Below are 16,197 nucleotides of genomic sequence, written 5' to 3' on the forward strand. Positions count from 1 at the left end.
ATATTGCAGATAGGTTTATTTGAATTTTAAGATCAGGTTTATATTTAACCTTTATTAAATTCTATAAAAAAATATTGTTTGACGACGGGTATGTTCAACTTTTCATTCTGTTTGTAACTTTTCGAAATGTGCATATTAGACGTCATAACGTAAATTAGATTAGACGATCAACGTAAATTAAAAACAAGTTAAAAAGCAATAAGTTCGGCCGGGCCGAACTTTGAATACCCTCCACCATTTGGAACGAATTTGGAAATTTTCAAAAAATAAAGTCCTTAAAAAATTCTGTTAAAATTTTAAAAATACCGAATATAGCCGATATTTTGGGGTCTATACGACGTGGACCTACATAGGCCTTGTTTGTCATAAGCCATTACCATATTCAAATTCGAAACAAATTTCTCCCACAAGTTATAGCATCCATTACGAACGTCAATACGACATCTCAAAAATTTCCGGTGGGTATTGTACCTACCATATATAGGGAGGTACTGATATATGGGGCCTATACGAAGACCTGTACCTGTATAGACAATTTTATATCACAGACTGTAGTTTCCATTACGAACTCTAAATACGTAATTTGAAACAATTCCGTTAAATAATGACGCTAAAATCATCAAAATACCGAATTTTGGGAGGTACCGTTATATGGGGGCTATACGAAGACGTGGACCTGCACATACAATTTTTTGTCATAGGCTGTATTATTCATTACGAATCTCAAATACCGAATTTGAAACAATTCCGGTGAATAATGTCGCTAAAATTATCAAAATACCGAATATCGGGAGGTACCGTTGCATGGGGGCTATATGAAAACGTGGACCTACATGGCCCATTTACGAACTTAACCTGCCTACTGGAAAAATAAACACGTGTGCAAAATTTTAGCCGTCTATCTCAATTTGTTCGAAAGATAGCGTGATTCCACAGACAGACGGACAGGCAGACGGACATGGCTAAATCGACTTAGAATTTTACGCTGATCAAGAATACACATACTTTGTTGGGTCTGATATGAGTATTTCGAGGAGTTACAAACGGAATGACAAAGTTAATATACCCTCCATAGTATGGTGGAGGGTATAAAAGGATACCCATGTCTGTATCTTCCGAACGAGAGCTGAGCTCAGATTAAATGTGCATTATATTGGTCTCGTTATTGTAAAGCCCTTATAATAATAAAAATGAAACCTGTCTTATGGCATTCTGAAATGTGTTGTCATTAATTGGTATCCAACTCACAGCCCAAAAAATATACAACATTGTTGTATTGTACTCTCCACTTAACACTATATCCCCATATTGAATGTTTTAATTATTTCATTCTCATCGTCGAATGAATTGTCTGTAATCTTTGTTTTTTCAAGTTCATAATAAATTCTGATCCTCTAGAAGAGGGCAGTACCACCAGATATTCGGTATTCCCACGATTTTAACCGCATTTTGGACCAAAATATTCATAATTTCTCACTTCCTATTTATGGAGGATAAGAAATCTCCAGACCCAAATTTTATTATTAACAACATATGACAGAACCATCCACTCTTCTTTATCACATCTAACTACTGCAGTCTTCGCTCGAATATTAAGTATTCTGTACTGATATTTGTAAAGGTTATATTTTTTCTCATAAAGATCGATTTTTAAATTCCACTATTTACTATTAGTGTATTTAAAATTCGGGTAGGTCTGACTTAACGTTTTCCTACTGGTTTTTGATAGTTTAAAACAAAATATTCCCATAAAACAGTGTTGAAAAAATATTAATTTTTGCATTGATACTTTCGTATCGCTGAATATATGAAATGTTGAATATCTTCATCTACAAAAATAATTTCAGGAATTAAACGGCTTGATCGGCTATGTGGGGAATTCCATGGCATTTCAGTAAAACATAAATGTATTAAAATGCATGGGAAGATTTTATCTAGGCATTAAATCTATTTGTGTTTTATGACCTATTAAACCTGAAAAAAATCAGAAAAACAATAAAAACTAATTTACGTCAAATTATTAGTTAATAAAATAATTTTCTATATGAATTTTTAACGCAATGGCCTTGAAATTATAGTTATAATCAATGCCATATTGAACAAGTAAGCAAAGGTTATAGACGTGCGGGGCCGACCATGTTATACCCTGCAAAACTACAATATGTCCATTGTGGAAGATTTCGGAGCACTGTCCAGATATTACCCTTAGCATTTTGACAAGGGACATTTGCCCAATATTTACGTACTCCGTCGTGCTGTTAGTTCTTGTGGTCCATTTTACAGCTAAATATGGTCATCCAAAATGCTAGACTTCTTTCCTGTCCTTAACGCTCTTCTCATGCAAAATTCCGTGTCGATTGGTTTCAATTGTGTGATCAGGGACATTTGTGGTTCATTTGAACCCCTAAATATTTTGCGATCATCTCCAAATGCAAGAGGCCCCTCGGTATCTCCAAATTTAGGCTCATCTATATGATTTGCTCGTCTAGGATATTTGGCTATATTCGTCAACGAAGTTCGCCTTTTGTGTATTTTGGATTTCGCCTTCAAGTTATTTTCAGCTTTTCGGTAATTTCATGCGAGATTTCGTGTCCTTTGGTTTCTATTTGTCACATTTATAACGGCTGCAAAATCAGGAACATTTTTAGTTGTTGGTCCATTTCAACCCTAAATATATTGCGGACATATTTGAAAACAATAGGCCTAGCCCTTTTGAGCCTAACCCTAACCTTGTGAAAATTTTCGTGAGGATCCGACGATAATTGCAATCTGTATATAATAACCCCAACCTCTTTTGTAAGGTAAAAAATATTACAAAATTTACACTTCAATATTATAATTTAAATTGAAAAAATCGCATCCGATAAAAAATATGAAAAAATAAAAAAAGCCACAAAATGCTACAAAATATATATTAACATCATTATTGACATCTTTTTATGCGTTTTTTTAGATTTTATACTTTTATGCCAAGAGGGCATTCTGAATTGACAACATTTGTCAAAATTGTTTCAGCCATTCTTGAGATATAAGCATTCTAGATAACATCCCCATTTTTTATCTTCACATTGTATACATTTCACTATATATCAGACATATTTACTATCGGCATCTATGTAACGGTCAGAATTGACCTGTTGGTCTATTTGTGGTTTCACCAGGATTAAAATATTCGCGGTTTAAAGGAAAATTTGACTTTTATTTAACACAGATGTTATGGTCTATTTCATCCACTAAATATTACCCGATGGCCATCAAAATTGGAAGGCTTCTGCGCAGCCCTAAGCTCTAGCCCCATGCTAACTTCCGCTTCGATTTTCAGTTTTGGGTCCATTTCAACCCCTAAATATTATGCGATCATTAAAAGCAATAGGCTTCTATTCTGGCTCTTGCCTCACCTCCATTCTAAATGTCGTGAAGATCGGGCCATAATTGCGACTTGTAGCGTGATTAAAATTAACATGGACAGACGGACATACATTGTTTCTACCTTTAATAATTATCTATATATAAAAGAAAGTTGTGTTAGATACTACGCTTATAACTTAAGAACCGCTGGACTGATTTTAACGATTCACACAAATTCTGAATTGTCTCCTCTCCGAAAAGGATAATATCCAAAAAAAATCGCGTAAAAATGTGTTATATTAACATTTTCACATTGACTTTTGAAATGTATAATTGTAATGTTTTATTTTGCATTTTTTTTTCCATTTTGACTTACTTTTTTCTAATGTTCATTTGTAGTGTTTTGTATATTTTATTTTTGAATTCGAATATTAATACCAATTTTTTTAAATTGACTTGATTTCTTGAAAACTGAAATTTATGGCGGGTTACATGGAAGTGTAGTAACGAATTATTATTATGGTGACGAAACGGAATAGATGATATCGATATAATTTAACGCGATAACACCAGAGTTAAAAGATAATTACTTTTTCAAAATCGCTAAAAAATCACGAAAAAGAGATCTTATTGCAAAAATTCTCAAATCGGGAAAAAATAGAAAAAAATTTTTCTTTTTTTATCAAATTGTATTATCATATTGAATTCGGCGGATTTTTTGTGAACAAAATGAAGAATAATTTTTCACAATATACAATTTTTCACAAAAAAAAATTAAATAAGTGCGAAATAGGATGTTAACTGACATCTACCCTTCAACTCCAGGGCCTACATCGTGGTTCAGCTGGAAGATGCGCACACATTTAAACAAACAAAAATGACCGAAAAAGTCTAATGGGTCTCATTTCAAAGCATGGACCTACTTCTTTCATGTGACAATAATCCGTCCAATGAGAGCTCAAAATGCAAAATTCTTTGGGAGTACTATCAGTAAAATACCAAATATAAAGGGTGCAACATAGTAGTGCGAATGGGACTTTTAGTAAGAAAAGGATTTGTATCCTTCCAGAAATTCTTCCCAAACATTTAAGATACCTTAAATCGCTTTTGCAGGTCTTGATATCGATCATAACTCACGGATAAGGGTACAACCCGATTTCATATTTATATAACCATCTATGATTTAAGCTATTTTTGGGGTCTTGGCCACTTTTTTCAATGATCAAAATAACATGCGTGTAAATGTGTAATATCGGTTCACTCTACCAAGTACCTCCCCCACAAAGGGGAGGTGAAGTAAGAGTCCAATTGTCTTCAAATTTCGCACATCCCAATATTTTTATTAAGAAAAGATCTGATATCAAGATGATATACATATATCTGTTAGTTCCTTCTGCAACTTCCCACACAAAGCGGTTAAAATTGTGAATAACCAAAACGCTCAATATCATATCATTTCGCATAAGATTTATTTTAAACTTCGAATTTTACAATATTTCCAATAACAGAAGATCCGGTGTGAATATGGATATATTTTGGACCACACGTATTGGTACATCTCCCATAAAGGAATTTAATTTTTTTAATAGCAAAACTTTTATAAAATGTGAAATAAGCAAGCGATTCTCTTTTAAAATTACACATCCCCATATTTTATCAGTATTAGAGGGAGTTGAATACTTGGGTTTACTTTAATTGTCACATCACACAGATTTCAACATTTTCCAAAAATAATCACATATCTCATAAAATGTGAAGGGATTGGTCTATATTGTCCAATTTGGCAGATTATAATATTTATATCAGACTTAGGTCAGATGTGAAATGGACAATATTGATCCATTCCTTTAGAACCTCCTCCATAAGGGGTCAACGGTTTGAAAAATAATAATACAAGGATGTGGGTCGGCAAAGCCGATGGGTACTCTTTAACTTGTTTTTGTTAAATTAAATATAGTTTTTCCTAACTCCAAATATCAGATATGAGAAACGTCGCTAAACTACTGGCACACATAGAAATATTTTAAAGCACATAACTTTCCAAGTGGTGAAGTGTATTAAAACACTTTTTTCGTTACATTCAAGAGAATTGAAATAATAAACGGAATAGGAAACAAAAAATAACCGGTTCCTTGCTCCCAATTGTGAGTTATTTTCTGTTAGTGAGAATTTACTGCACGACCTAAAAACTTATGAACAACGAATTTATCTCCTTTTACCTGAAATCTATACATAAAAAAGTTGTGTTAGTTACTACGCTTATAACACAAGAACCGCTCATCTGATTTTAACGATTCAGACAAATTCGGAATTGTCTCTTATCAGAAAAGGAAAGGAAAAGGATTACATGATTTTTTTCCATTTTGACTTACTATTTTCAAATGTACATTTGTAGTGTTCTTTTTTTTTTTTTTTTTTTTTTTTTTTGAATTCTAATATGGGGGAATATATATGTATATATTTATTGGGTAAGTGAAACTATAAGAATTATATCATTTCAGAAGATAATCGACTATTAACAAATAAAAAAAATCATTAATTTTTCAACATAAAAATTAAATAAGTGCTCAATAAAATGCTGATTGGCGATCTTTCATGTCTAAAATTGACATCTAGCTTTCAACTCCAGGGCCTACCTCGTGCTTCAGCAGGAAGATGCGAACACATTTAAACAAACAAAAACGACCGACAACGCGTTATGGGTCTCATTTCAAAAAGTGGACCTACTTCTTTCATATGACAATAATCCGTCTAATGAGAGGTCAAAATGCAAAATTCTTTGGGACTGCAATCAGTAAAATACCGAATATAAAGGGTGCAAAATAGTAGAGCGATTTGGATATTTAGTAAGAAAATGATTTATATCCTTCCAGAAATTCTTCCCAAACATTTAAGATACCTGAAATCGCTTTTGCAGATCTGATATAGGTCATAAATCGCGGATAAGGGTAAAACCTGATTTCAAGTGTATTTTACATTTTAACCATATTTATATAACCATCGTATGATTTAACCTATTTTTGGGGTCTTGGTCAATTTTTAATTTTTTTTCTTTTTTGGCCCATATTTGGCATCTTTGTTTTAAGGGGGTAGAAAACCTCTTCGCATACAATTTTGAATTTTCGTAGTAGAGCCTATATTGGCCTTGACCACATTCATCAACTGATTTCGCTAAAAAATTGTATTTAGGCTATTCTGGGGTAGAGAACAATCTTACAGGGAATTAACAATCTTAGAAGAGGAACCAAAGAATTAAATAAAACTAAAATTCTTTTGGAAAGTCTTCTAAATCTTACAACCGCACTTATAAACATTTACATCTTTCTCCACTTGTTATGCTTTCGTTCAACCTGAACGAAGTAGCATAACCATGTAAGTTGGTTTTGTCTGTTACAACAAAAACCCCTTCGTCGACCGTGCCTTGTCTATTAATAGAACAGTGTGGCTTGTTTGTTCGGGATACCGTAGTATTTTGTTGTTGCAAAATGGTCAGGCTTTATTGTTGTTTTTATAAAAACAACGTTTGTTTAGTTTTATTTAATTCTTAGATTCCTCTTCTATTGAGCTTACGATCTCGTCACTTAGGTAAAAAATGTTTTTTAATGTATTTATTTAATGTATTTTAAAAATAACTTCTATTATTTTTAAAATAACTTCTGGGGAGAATATCCCAGACAAAAACAAGGGAACTGATGAGGATTGGTGGCTCTTTCCGAAACCAAGGTATTCCCTGCCTTACCCCCTGGTAAACATTACCATCGTTCTCCACTAATAAACAAACGTTTTTTTATAAAAACAACAATAAAGGGATAAAGCCTGACCATTTTGCAACAAAAAAAAAATTCAGATTATTAGAAAGTAGCACGGGACTGAATATTTTATTAATCGTCATTGAATAATACTATGATGAAAATATACTTTATGGAGTCTCCAACGCACAATTTAAATGACAAAGAAATGAATTCCATTCTTAAGGTAATGGGCGTAAAAGGGCAATTATCTTTCAGCAGTCCGGTATTCTAAACTTTGGAAATACAAATTACAGCTCATTTGAATGAAAAATGTTGCTAAGCTCTTTACAATACCAAAAATTGAGTTGAATTTTCGCATGGGACTATTATAGAAGTTCTATATCATATAGGCTTTTAACACTAAATTAAAGCCTATGGCTGAAAAATAAGATCAGTCTATTCAAAATATCTAAAACCGGCGGTAGGTGATTATCTATTATAATATTTGCAATGAAAGTTTATTTCTATTTTGAAATTACTATGAAGTTATTTTATTTATAATAAAAATTGTGCTGGTTACATAAGTCAGATTGTGTTTTAAAATATACATTAAAGACTAAAAGTACGGGTCGGCAACGCGGACCGGGCCAGCTAGTAACCAAAAACCAATAATTTCAACATGATTTTTTTCACTATTACAGTGAGCTGGCAATATTGTTTGATAGCTAACGGTTATAAAATTTTATTGTCGCCAATCCAATTTAGTTTTAAGACCATATCGATCTAAATGACTTCCAATTTTATGGTACAACTATGATGATTTCCAATCGGAAATATTCATCAACCTTGAAACAATTCTCCCGCTGGCGATTTTGATTAAAAACGAAACTAACCAATTGAGTTTTTTTCAGAAGACAACAAAAGCAGACGACATAAGGTTATAATATCAATTTTCGTTTATTCACAGTCAATCAATTAATCATTAGTCAACAATGTCAAAAACTTAATAACAAAAACAATGGTCCTAAATTATCATTAACTATCATAAACTAATGAATTTAGACGCGACGGAAGACAGAGCTGGGCAAATAAGCGTTTTGGGGAGTCTGGGCACTGGGAGCGTGAGGAGCAGACTGAGAAGCGAAGTTAAGGACTGGAGCAACACCACCATTGACGCTGCGAGAGGGACCGCCCAATGAATCGTATTGGCTTTGGATGGCACGTTGGGCATTGGCAGCATCTTCAGGTGTACGGTATTTGACGAAGTGAACTTCGGGTTTCTGGTTGTTGCCGGAGCTGAGGTTGTTGAGCTTGTTGGCCAAATCGCCAAGATCGGCTTGTTTGTTGAGGACATAGATGGCGGTCTTTTGTTGGGCAGCATTCTTGGCCAAAGCAACGGCAGCATCTTCCAAACCTTTGTTTTCGGGTCCCTTGATGAAGATGACACGGAGACCTTGTTTCAAGCTACCGGCAACACGTTGAGCAGCATTGGCATCGTCGAATTCACCTTCAGGGGCAGAGAATGTGTAGAATTCCTTTTCCAATTCAGCGGGGGCGGCAACACCGCCATCAACAGGACCACCGAAGCCGCCATTGGAACCACTGAATCCACCGTTGGAACCACTGAGACCACCATTGGAACCGCTGAAACCACCATTGGAACCACTGAGACCACCGCTGAAACCACCGCCTAAGCTGGCACCACCTCCAACGGAGCCAGGTTTGAAAGATAGTCCTGAATCAGAGTGGCCAACAGGTTGATAGTTGTAGCCCAATTTATCGGCACAAGCGACAGCCACCAGACACAAAACGATGAAAGCACGCATTTTTTCTTTAATTTTGTAACTTCTTGATTGGATCACTTGAAGATGTGACTCGAGAATGATGTTATTTCCTTCCGATCATTGCTTCTTATATATGTGTCATAGTAGAATGAACTATACGTAGCGTCTAAGATTACAAACCATTGCCAATGTCAAATAGCAACACCATCCATTACTAGAACAAGTTTCGGTTATTGATTGGCCCAAATGATGGTGTCGCACACTTTGTGCTGGGGTTTTTTTGTTACAATCGTTAGCTTTGATTCTTGCCATGTTGTTATGGCCATTGTCTCACCAACATGGTGGCACGCGATCATTGTCATCCACTATTAGCCACAGACCTAACCATGCATAATTACCGATAGATGATGAACTTGTTGTGTGAAGTTGTCAACATATATTTTATGTAAATTATTTTCGAACACAGTGATTTCGGATTGAGAGAAGTAGGCAGATTTTTAATTTTTAGTTACATCGTGAAATAGATTATCGAAACGGCAAATTAATGCATAATGTTTACGGTTTATTGTTGATATCGCGTTTATTTTCAATTATCATAAATTAGCAAAATCAATGGATAGCGTCTAGGGAAAAAATTCCGTCTGAGAACAGACCGGTGTTTAACTACCGAAAACCTTATAATATTTAGGTCAAATTTGGCGGCACTTGTTAAGTAAAGTTGTTTGAAGGTCTTTCATGCACTAAGAATCTTAAGTGAGGTTGACCTTTTCGAAGAGAAAAATATGTAGGCTAAAGTTACCCTAATTATGTGTGCTCCATTTAATAGACAAAACATTATAAGTAGTAAATACAGTGCTGATCAAATAACTAGCATACCCTACTGGAACAATTTTTTTTTTTGTAATTTCTATCTACCGATCCAGCTAAAATATATACTCATTACAAATCGGGCTACCAACCTATTACTTTGATAAGGACATATTGCACCAAATAAGTGGTATTTTGTCTGGCCTCTAAAATAGACTGTTTTAATCAAATTTAAAACACTTCCGTTGAAAAATGTGGCTTAAATCTTCAAAATACTGCATTCCTTGAGGTAACGCTATAAAAATGCTATCCGTAACCTTCCCAGTATTTGGTCTCTGACATAATAATCCACTTTTTCTTCGATTTTTGACACCTTTTATATGAATTAGTAACATAGTTGGAAGACCATTTTATACTCCACATCACTACAATTTGCTGTAAAGTTTCTGCAGATCTGAAACCTTTTTGATTAGAATCGAGATTCTCCTAAAAATAATTAATACATAGTAAAAGCAAATGTTGAACCTCATTACTTCTCTTTTTGAGTACTCATCATAGATCTATAAGCAATATTTTCCAAGAACATACCATATCTAAAAAAGTTAAATGGAATCAGTCGGTAGTGCCGACAGCTGCATACCCTCAGCCAATGTTCCGTTATTTACATATATTTTGACTTGCGTTATGATTTTTCAAACTGGGAATTCAGAGGAATTCAAGCGTGAAAGTGTAATTTCATTATATTTAGCTGGAAAAGAACAAGTTGCTATCGTTAGAGCACTCCAGCATTTAAATATGAATAAATCTCTTATGTCTCGTACCATCGCTCGTTACCGCAATACTGGTAGCGTAGCCCGACGTCAAGAAGTGGACGGAGAAAACAGTAACATCAGCAGAAAATGGTGATATTGTGGACCGTCATAACAGCCGATGATCGCTCTTCTCTCGTATTAATCGACCGTGACATCAGTATAACGCCGAATATTATCGCGAGGGTATATTAAAGCCTTGGGCACGCAAACATTTTGTCCACAGACCTTGGACAATCCAACAGGACTCATCATCATCGCATTCAGCACGCTCCTCCCAAAAATGATTACAAAATGAGTGTCCTCGCTTCATTTCCAGTGCACAATGGCCACCTAAATCTCTGGATACCATTCCGTTGGACTATTGTGTCTGGAGTATTTTGGAAAGCAAGGTTGGCACTAAAAAATACCACAGTGTCGATCACATCAAACAAGCGCATCGCCGGAAATGGGCAAAAATAACGCAAATCAATATTCGGGAGACGCATGACGGTTTCATTGGCAGTTTGAAAGCCATTATTCGTGCCAAAGTTGACCAATTCAAACAAATCTAAACTTATTCTAAAATTTGATGCTATTTCCATTTTTATTACGTTTGACGTTTATTTTGTGAGGTCTGAATTTTATATTTCGAGGTATTACAAACGGAATGATAACCTTAATATGGCCTCCATACTATGGTGGAGGGTATACAAATATTTACATTTTTATTGACATCTTTTTATGCGAATTTTCTAGATTTTATTCTTTTCTGCCAAAATGCCATTCTCTATTGTTGTGAAATGTCAAAAAGCGTCCCGCCCTTCATGAGTTATAAGCGGTCCAACTAATATCCCATTTTGTACTCACCATCTTAATATGTAGGGTATATTACATTTGTCATTCCGTTGGTAACGCCCCGAAAAATACATTTTCGACCCCACAAAGTAAATATATTTTTGATCAGCGTAAAGTTCTATGTCAATTTAGAGATGTCCCTCCGTCTGTCTGGTTGTCCATCCATCTGTGGAAATCACTTTAGCTTCTGAATGAAATTAGGTAGGTTAATAAAACTTTACTCAGATGTGTATTTGTTATGCTGGGGCTGCATAGGTTCACGTTTTGGTATAGCCCCCATAGAACTGCACCGACAGATTTAAGGTTTTTATACTCTCCACCATAGTATGGAGGTTATATTAAGTTTGTCATTCCGTTTGTAACACCTCGAAATATACATTTTAGACCCCACAAAGTGCATACATTCTTGATCAGCATAAAATTCTATGTCGGTTTGGCGATGTCCGTCCGCCTGTCCGTCTGTGGAAATCACTCTAGCTTCCGAACGAATTAAAGTAAATTGAAAAATTTTACCCATATGTATATTTTGTATGCAGGTATTGAAAATGGACCGTGTAGGTCCACGTTTTGGTATAGCCCCCATATAACGTTACCTCCCGATATTCCGTATCTTCTTGATTTTAGCGACAATATTCATCGGACTTGTTTCAAATTTGGTATTTGATGTTTGTAATGAAGGCTACAGCCTAAGCCAGAAAATTGTTTGTGCCGGTCCACGTCTTCGTATAGCCCCTATAAAACGGTAACTCCCGATATTCGGTATTTTGATGATTTTAGCGACATTATTCACCGGAAATATTTCAAATTTGGTAGTTGAAGTTCGTAATGGACACTACAGCATAAGACACAAAATTATTTGTGCAGGTTCACGTCTTCGTATAGCCCCCATATAACGGAACCTCCCTATACTCGGTATTTTGTTGATTTTAGCTACATTATACACCGATTTTTTTAAGTTACCTATGCAAGTCCATGTTGTCGTATAGACCCTAATATAACAGCTACATTCGGTATTTTCAAGATTTTAACAGAATTTTTAATGGATTTTATTGTTTTTGAGAATTGCCAAAGTCTTTCCAAATGGTGGATGGTATTCAAAGTTCGGCCGGCCGAACTTACAGTTTTTTTATCTATTTATTTATTTATTTATTTTTTTTTTTTTTTTTTTGGAAATTTGCAAGTTTCTTCCATTCGGCCTGTCTAACTTAACATGGGGAAAGAAACTAGATAGACCCATAAGTACTTCTGAAGATCCTCATAGAATCAACTTCTGAGTCGAGGATGTACGGCCGCATATATTGTCCGATTGACTTGAATTTTTCTACAAATTCTTTGTTTTTCCTAAGGGCCTCCATATATATTGGTTAGAATCGGTCCAAATTAAGATATTGCTCCCACATATATCATAGTCCGATTTAATTTTTTTCGACTTTTCTTTAGGTTCCGAAGAAGTTTGCAAATATTGTCCATTTCGAATCTGACCTAAGTCTTATATAAATATTACAAGGTGACAGATTTGGACTATATTTATGGGTATTTTCGAAAATGTTGGATGAGGTACCAGATATGGTGGACCGAGGTAATCAACTTCATCTTACTCTGATACATATAATGGAATGCAAATTAAAAGAAAAGCGAACGTTTGATTCCGATTTTATGGGAATAATTGTTAAGCAAAAGCTCAACCTTTTGTGGGGAAAGTACAAGAAGTGGGCCAAAAGATCCTTATATTGAGTCTATTGCCGGTTAAAAAAATTGGTTAGGAATAAATTCCGTAATATCGCCTCTAATATTGATAATACATTCATACAGAACAATACTTACAAAACCTTTTGGAAAAGAGTATATTGTGCAATATAGTAGATCCCTATAACGGCTTTTCGGGCTTGTAAAGTTAAAAAAAAAAACAAATTAATATAAATTAATATTCAAATGAAATAAACTATTCAAAATTAAAATTGTAATATTTCAACAAATACAACAGAAAACACTGTTCCGTTTGTTTTTTTAGAAATTGGAACACAGTATCAATATTGAATTATTATTAATTTTATTAATAATTTTAATATATATAATAATATACCATTATTATCTATAAAATTGCCATTTAATCCCCTGGAGCTATATTTTTGTATTTGCTTTACCCCAATGTTTTTGCAAACAATTTCATTAGTTTATATCTCAACAAGAAGATGATGCGGCAAATATGAAAACACAAAACGAATTTATGATTGCTGATTTTGTTTTCGGATTTGATGAAAGGTATTTGTTGAAAACGCCAAAGCAGATCAATCAATTTTACATAGAATTTTTTTTTTTCGGAGTTTTCTGAGTTTTATAAATTGTACGGCGTTCCTCAGCGTGGAACAGTATTGTTTTATTATCGGTTCAGGCAAGTAAGATTTAAGCGATTGAAAAAAAGGAAGCAGCGGATCAAAGTTGCCCGAGAACTTATCGATACCGAATGCATGAAGTAGCTTCGATGTGACGTAATTATGATATCTTAATAATTTCGGATAAGAATAAATGTATGGGAGATATAACTCAATCAAGTTTGATTAACTGCCATGGAATTTATGCCTGAGAACCAAAAGTAGCAGTCGTAAATCTTAGCAAAATTGTTCTTTGGATATAAGAATAAATACTCAATAAATATAAGAATCCAGGATAATGAGCAAAGAGTTTTCGAGATATCGAAATTAAATTTGGACAGATTAAACAGATAATCCTGAAGTACAACTATGTTTCAAGATTGCGTCAAATGAGAGTTATAGTTCTTGGCATCCGGGACGGCAAATTTCCTTAAACTGTTATTTCCAAGAGTCACATTTTTGAACGTATGAAACTATATAATCTGTGTATCCTAATATGTAGAGGGTACAGCCAGTTAGGACCCAGCAGTCGGATTACCGACAGCTATATAATCTGCTCTCATGACCGTTAACAAAAATACAGTATATAATATAATCAGTTAGTTAAGATACCATTTAATACACCTTAAAACATTTTTTTCCAATACAAGATTTCAAACGGATTCCTCTACGACTTGTGGTTTGGACTAAAATAGTCCGTCTGTCCATGTTAATTTGTAATCACTCTACAGGTCGCAATTATGGCCCGATCCTCACGAAACTAAAAATGGAGGTGGGGTTAAGGTCAGAATAGAACTGTATTTCTTTTGGAGATGATCGCATAATATTTGGGTTGAAATGGACCAAAAACTGAAAAATTTCTTGATTTTAGAGCTGCTCTACAGGTCGCAATTATGGACCAATCGACACGGAAGTTAGCATGGGGCTACAGCTCAGGACTGGGCAGAAGTCTTCCAATTTTGATGGTGATCGGGTAATATTTATTTGGTGAAATAGACCATAACATTTGTATTAAATAAAAGTCACATTTTTCATTAAACCGCGAATATTTTTAATATCGGCGAAATCACAAATAGACGAACAGGTCAATTCTGACCGTTATGTAGACGCCGATATTAAATATATTATATATAAAATATATTATATATATATATATATTTTCACTGCAAATTTCAGATCATTAAGCTCGTCTCGAAAGAGAAAACAAACACTTAAATCATAAAACATATGATCTTCGCCTTAATAAGGCAAAACTCAAAAATTCAGCCGAGCCTGGCTGTGGGACTTGAACCGCGGACCTCTGTGTGCAGCCAACTAGAAGTTGCCGTCTCTACGTTCAGAGCCATTAACCCGTCTTCCTAAAGCAGCACTAAAACAAGTGTATGCATTGGAAGCAATGTAGTTGTTGTGGACAAAAAATCCATCACTACAAAAACAAAAACGTTGCTGTGAAAAAAGATCTGCCAATAGAACTTGAGTCGAACCTGGAGAGTTTCTAGTGTATAATTCGCATATGCTAATTTGCAATAAGTTCGAAATATATACTACTTTCCAGAGAACGGCCCTTGTAAGCCATCATCCACATCAAATATGCCTGATGAGCCGCTTAACCAACGGCGAAACGCGTCGCATAGTGGTGAGTGTGTGATAGTGTCTATCTGGCTTTCCTTTTCACTGCAAATTTCAGATCATTAAGCTCGTCTCGAAAGAGAAAACAAACACTTAAATCATAAAACATATGATCTTCGCCTTAATAAGGCAAAACTCAAAAATTCAGCCGAGCCTGGCTGTGGGATTTGAACCGCGGACCTCTGTGTGCAGCCAACTAGAAGTTGCCGTCTCTACGTTCAGAGCCATTAACCCGTCTTCCTAAAGCAGCACTAAAACAAGTGTATGCATTGGAAGCAATGTAGTTGTTGTGGACAAAAAATCCATCACTACAAAAACAAAAACGTTGCTGTGAAAAAAGATCTGCCAATAGAACTTGAGTCGAACCTGGAGAGTTTCTAGTGTATAATTCGCATATGCTAATTTGCAATAAGTTCGAAATATATACTACTTTCCAGAGAACGGCCCTTGTAAGCCATCATCCACATCAAATATGCCTGATGAGCCGCTTAACCAACGGCGAAACGCGTCGCATAGTGGTGAGTGTGTGATAGTGTCTATCTGGCTTTCCTTTTCACTGCAAATTTCAGATCATTAAGCTCGTCTCGAAAGAGAAAACAAACACTTAAATTATATTGGATATATTTAGCGAAATATGTACAATGTGTGTATACAAAGGAAGGGGGTGTTAGCAAGAATGCTTATATCTCAAGAATGGCTAGACAGATTTCGACAAATTTTGTCAATTCAGAATGGCCTCTTGGCATAAAAGAATAAAATCTAAAAAAATCGCATGAAAGGATGCTAATAATGATGTTAATATGGATTTTGTAGAATTTTTGACATTTTCTTATTTTTTCATTTATTTTATCGCATGCGATTTTTTCAATTTGACTTAGTA

The 16,197-nt window shown here is 34.7% G+C and overlaps 1 protein-coding gene across 1 annotated transcript; it reads right to left on the bottom strand.

Annotated features, from left to right (window-relative positions):
- Window positions 1-8,025: 8,025 nt before the first annotated feature.
- LOC101897824 (keratin, type I cytoskeletal 9-like) lies at window positions 8,026-8,948 on the bottom strand. Its single transcript, XM_005188826.3, has one exon. The coding sequence runs from the start codon at window positions 8,903-8,905 to the stop codon at window positions 8,138-8,140; it is 768 nt and encodes a 255-aa protein (XP_005188883.2). The 5' UTR covers window positions 8,906-8,948; the 3' UTR covers window positions 8,026-8,137.
- Window positions 8,949-16,197: the final 7,249 nt, after the last annotated feature.

Source organism: Musca domestica, unplaced genomic scaffold (assembly GCF_030504385.1).
Source record: "Musca domestica strain aabys unplaced genomic scaffold, Musca_domestica.polishedcontigs.V.1.1 56, whole genome shotgun sequence".
NCBI lineage: Eukaryota > Metazoa > Arthropoda > Insecta > Diptera > Muscidae > Musca > Musca domestica.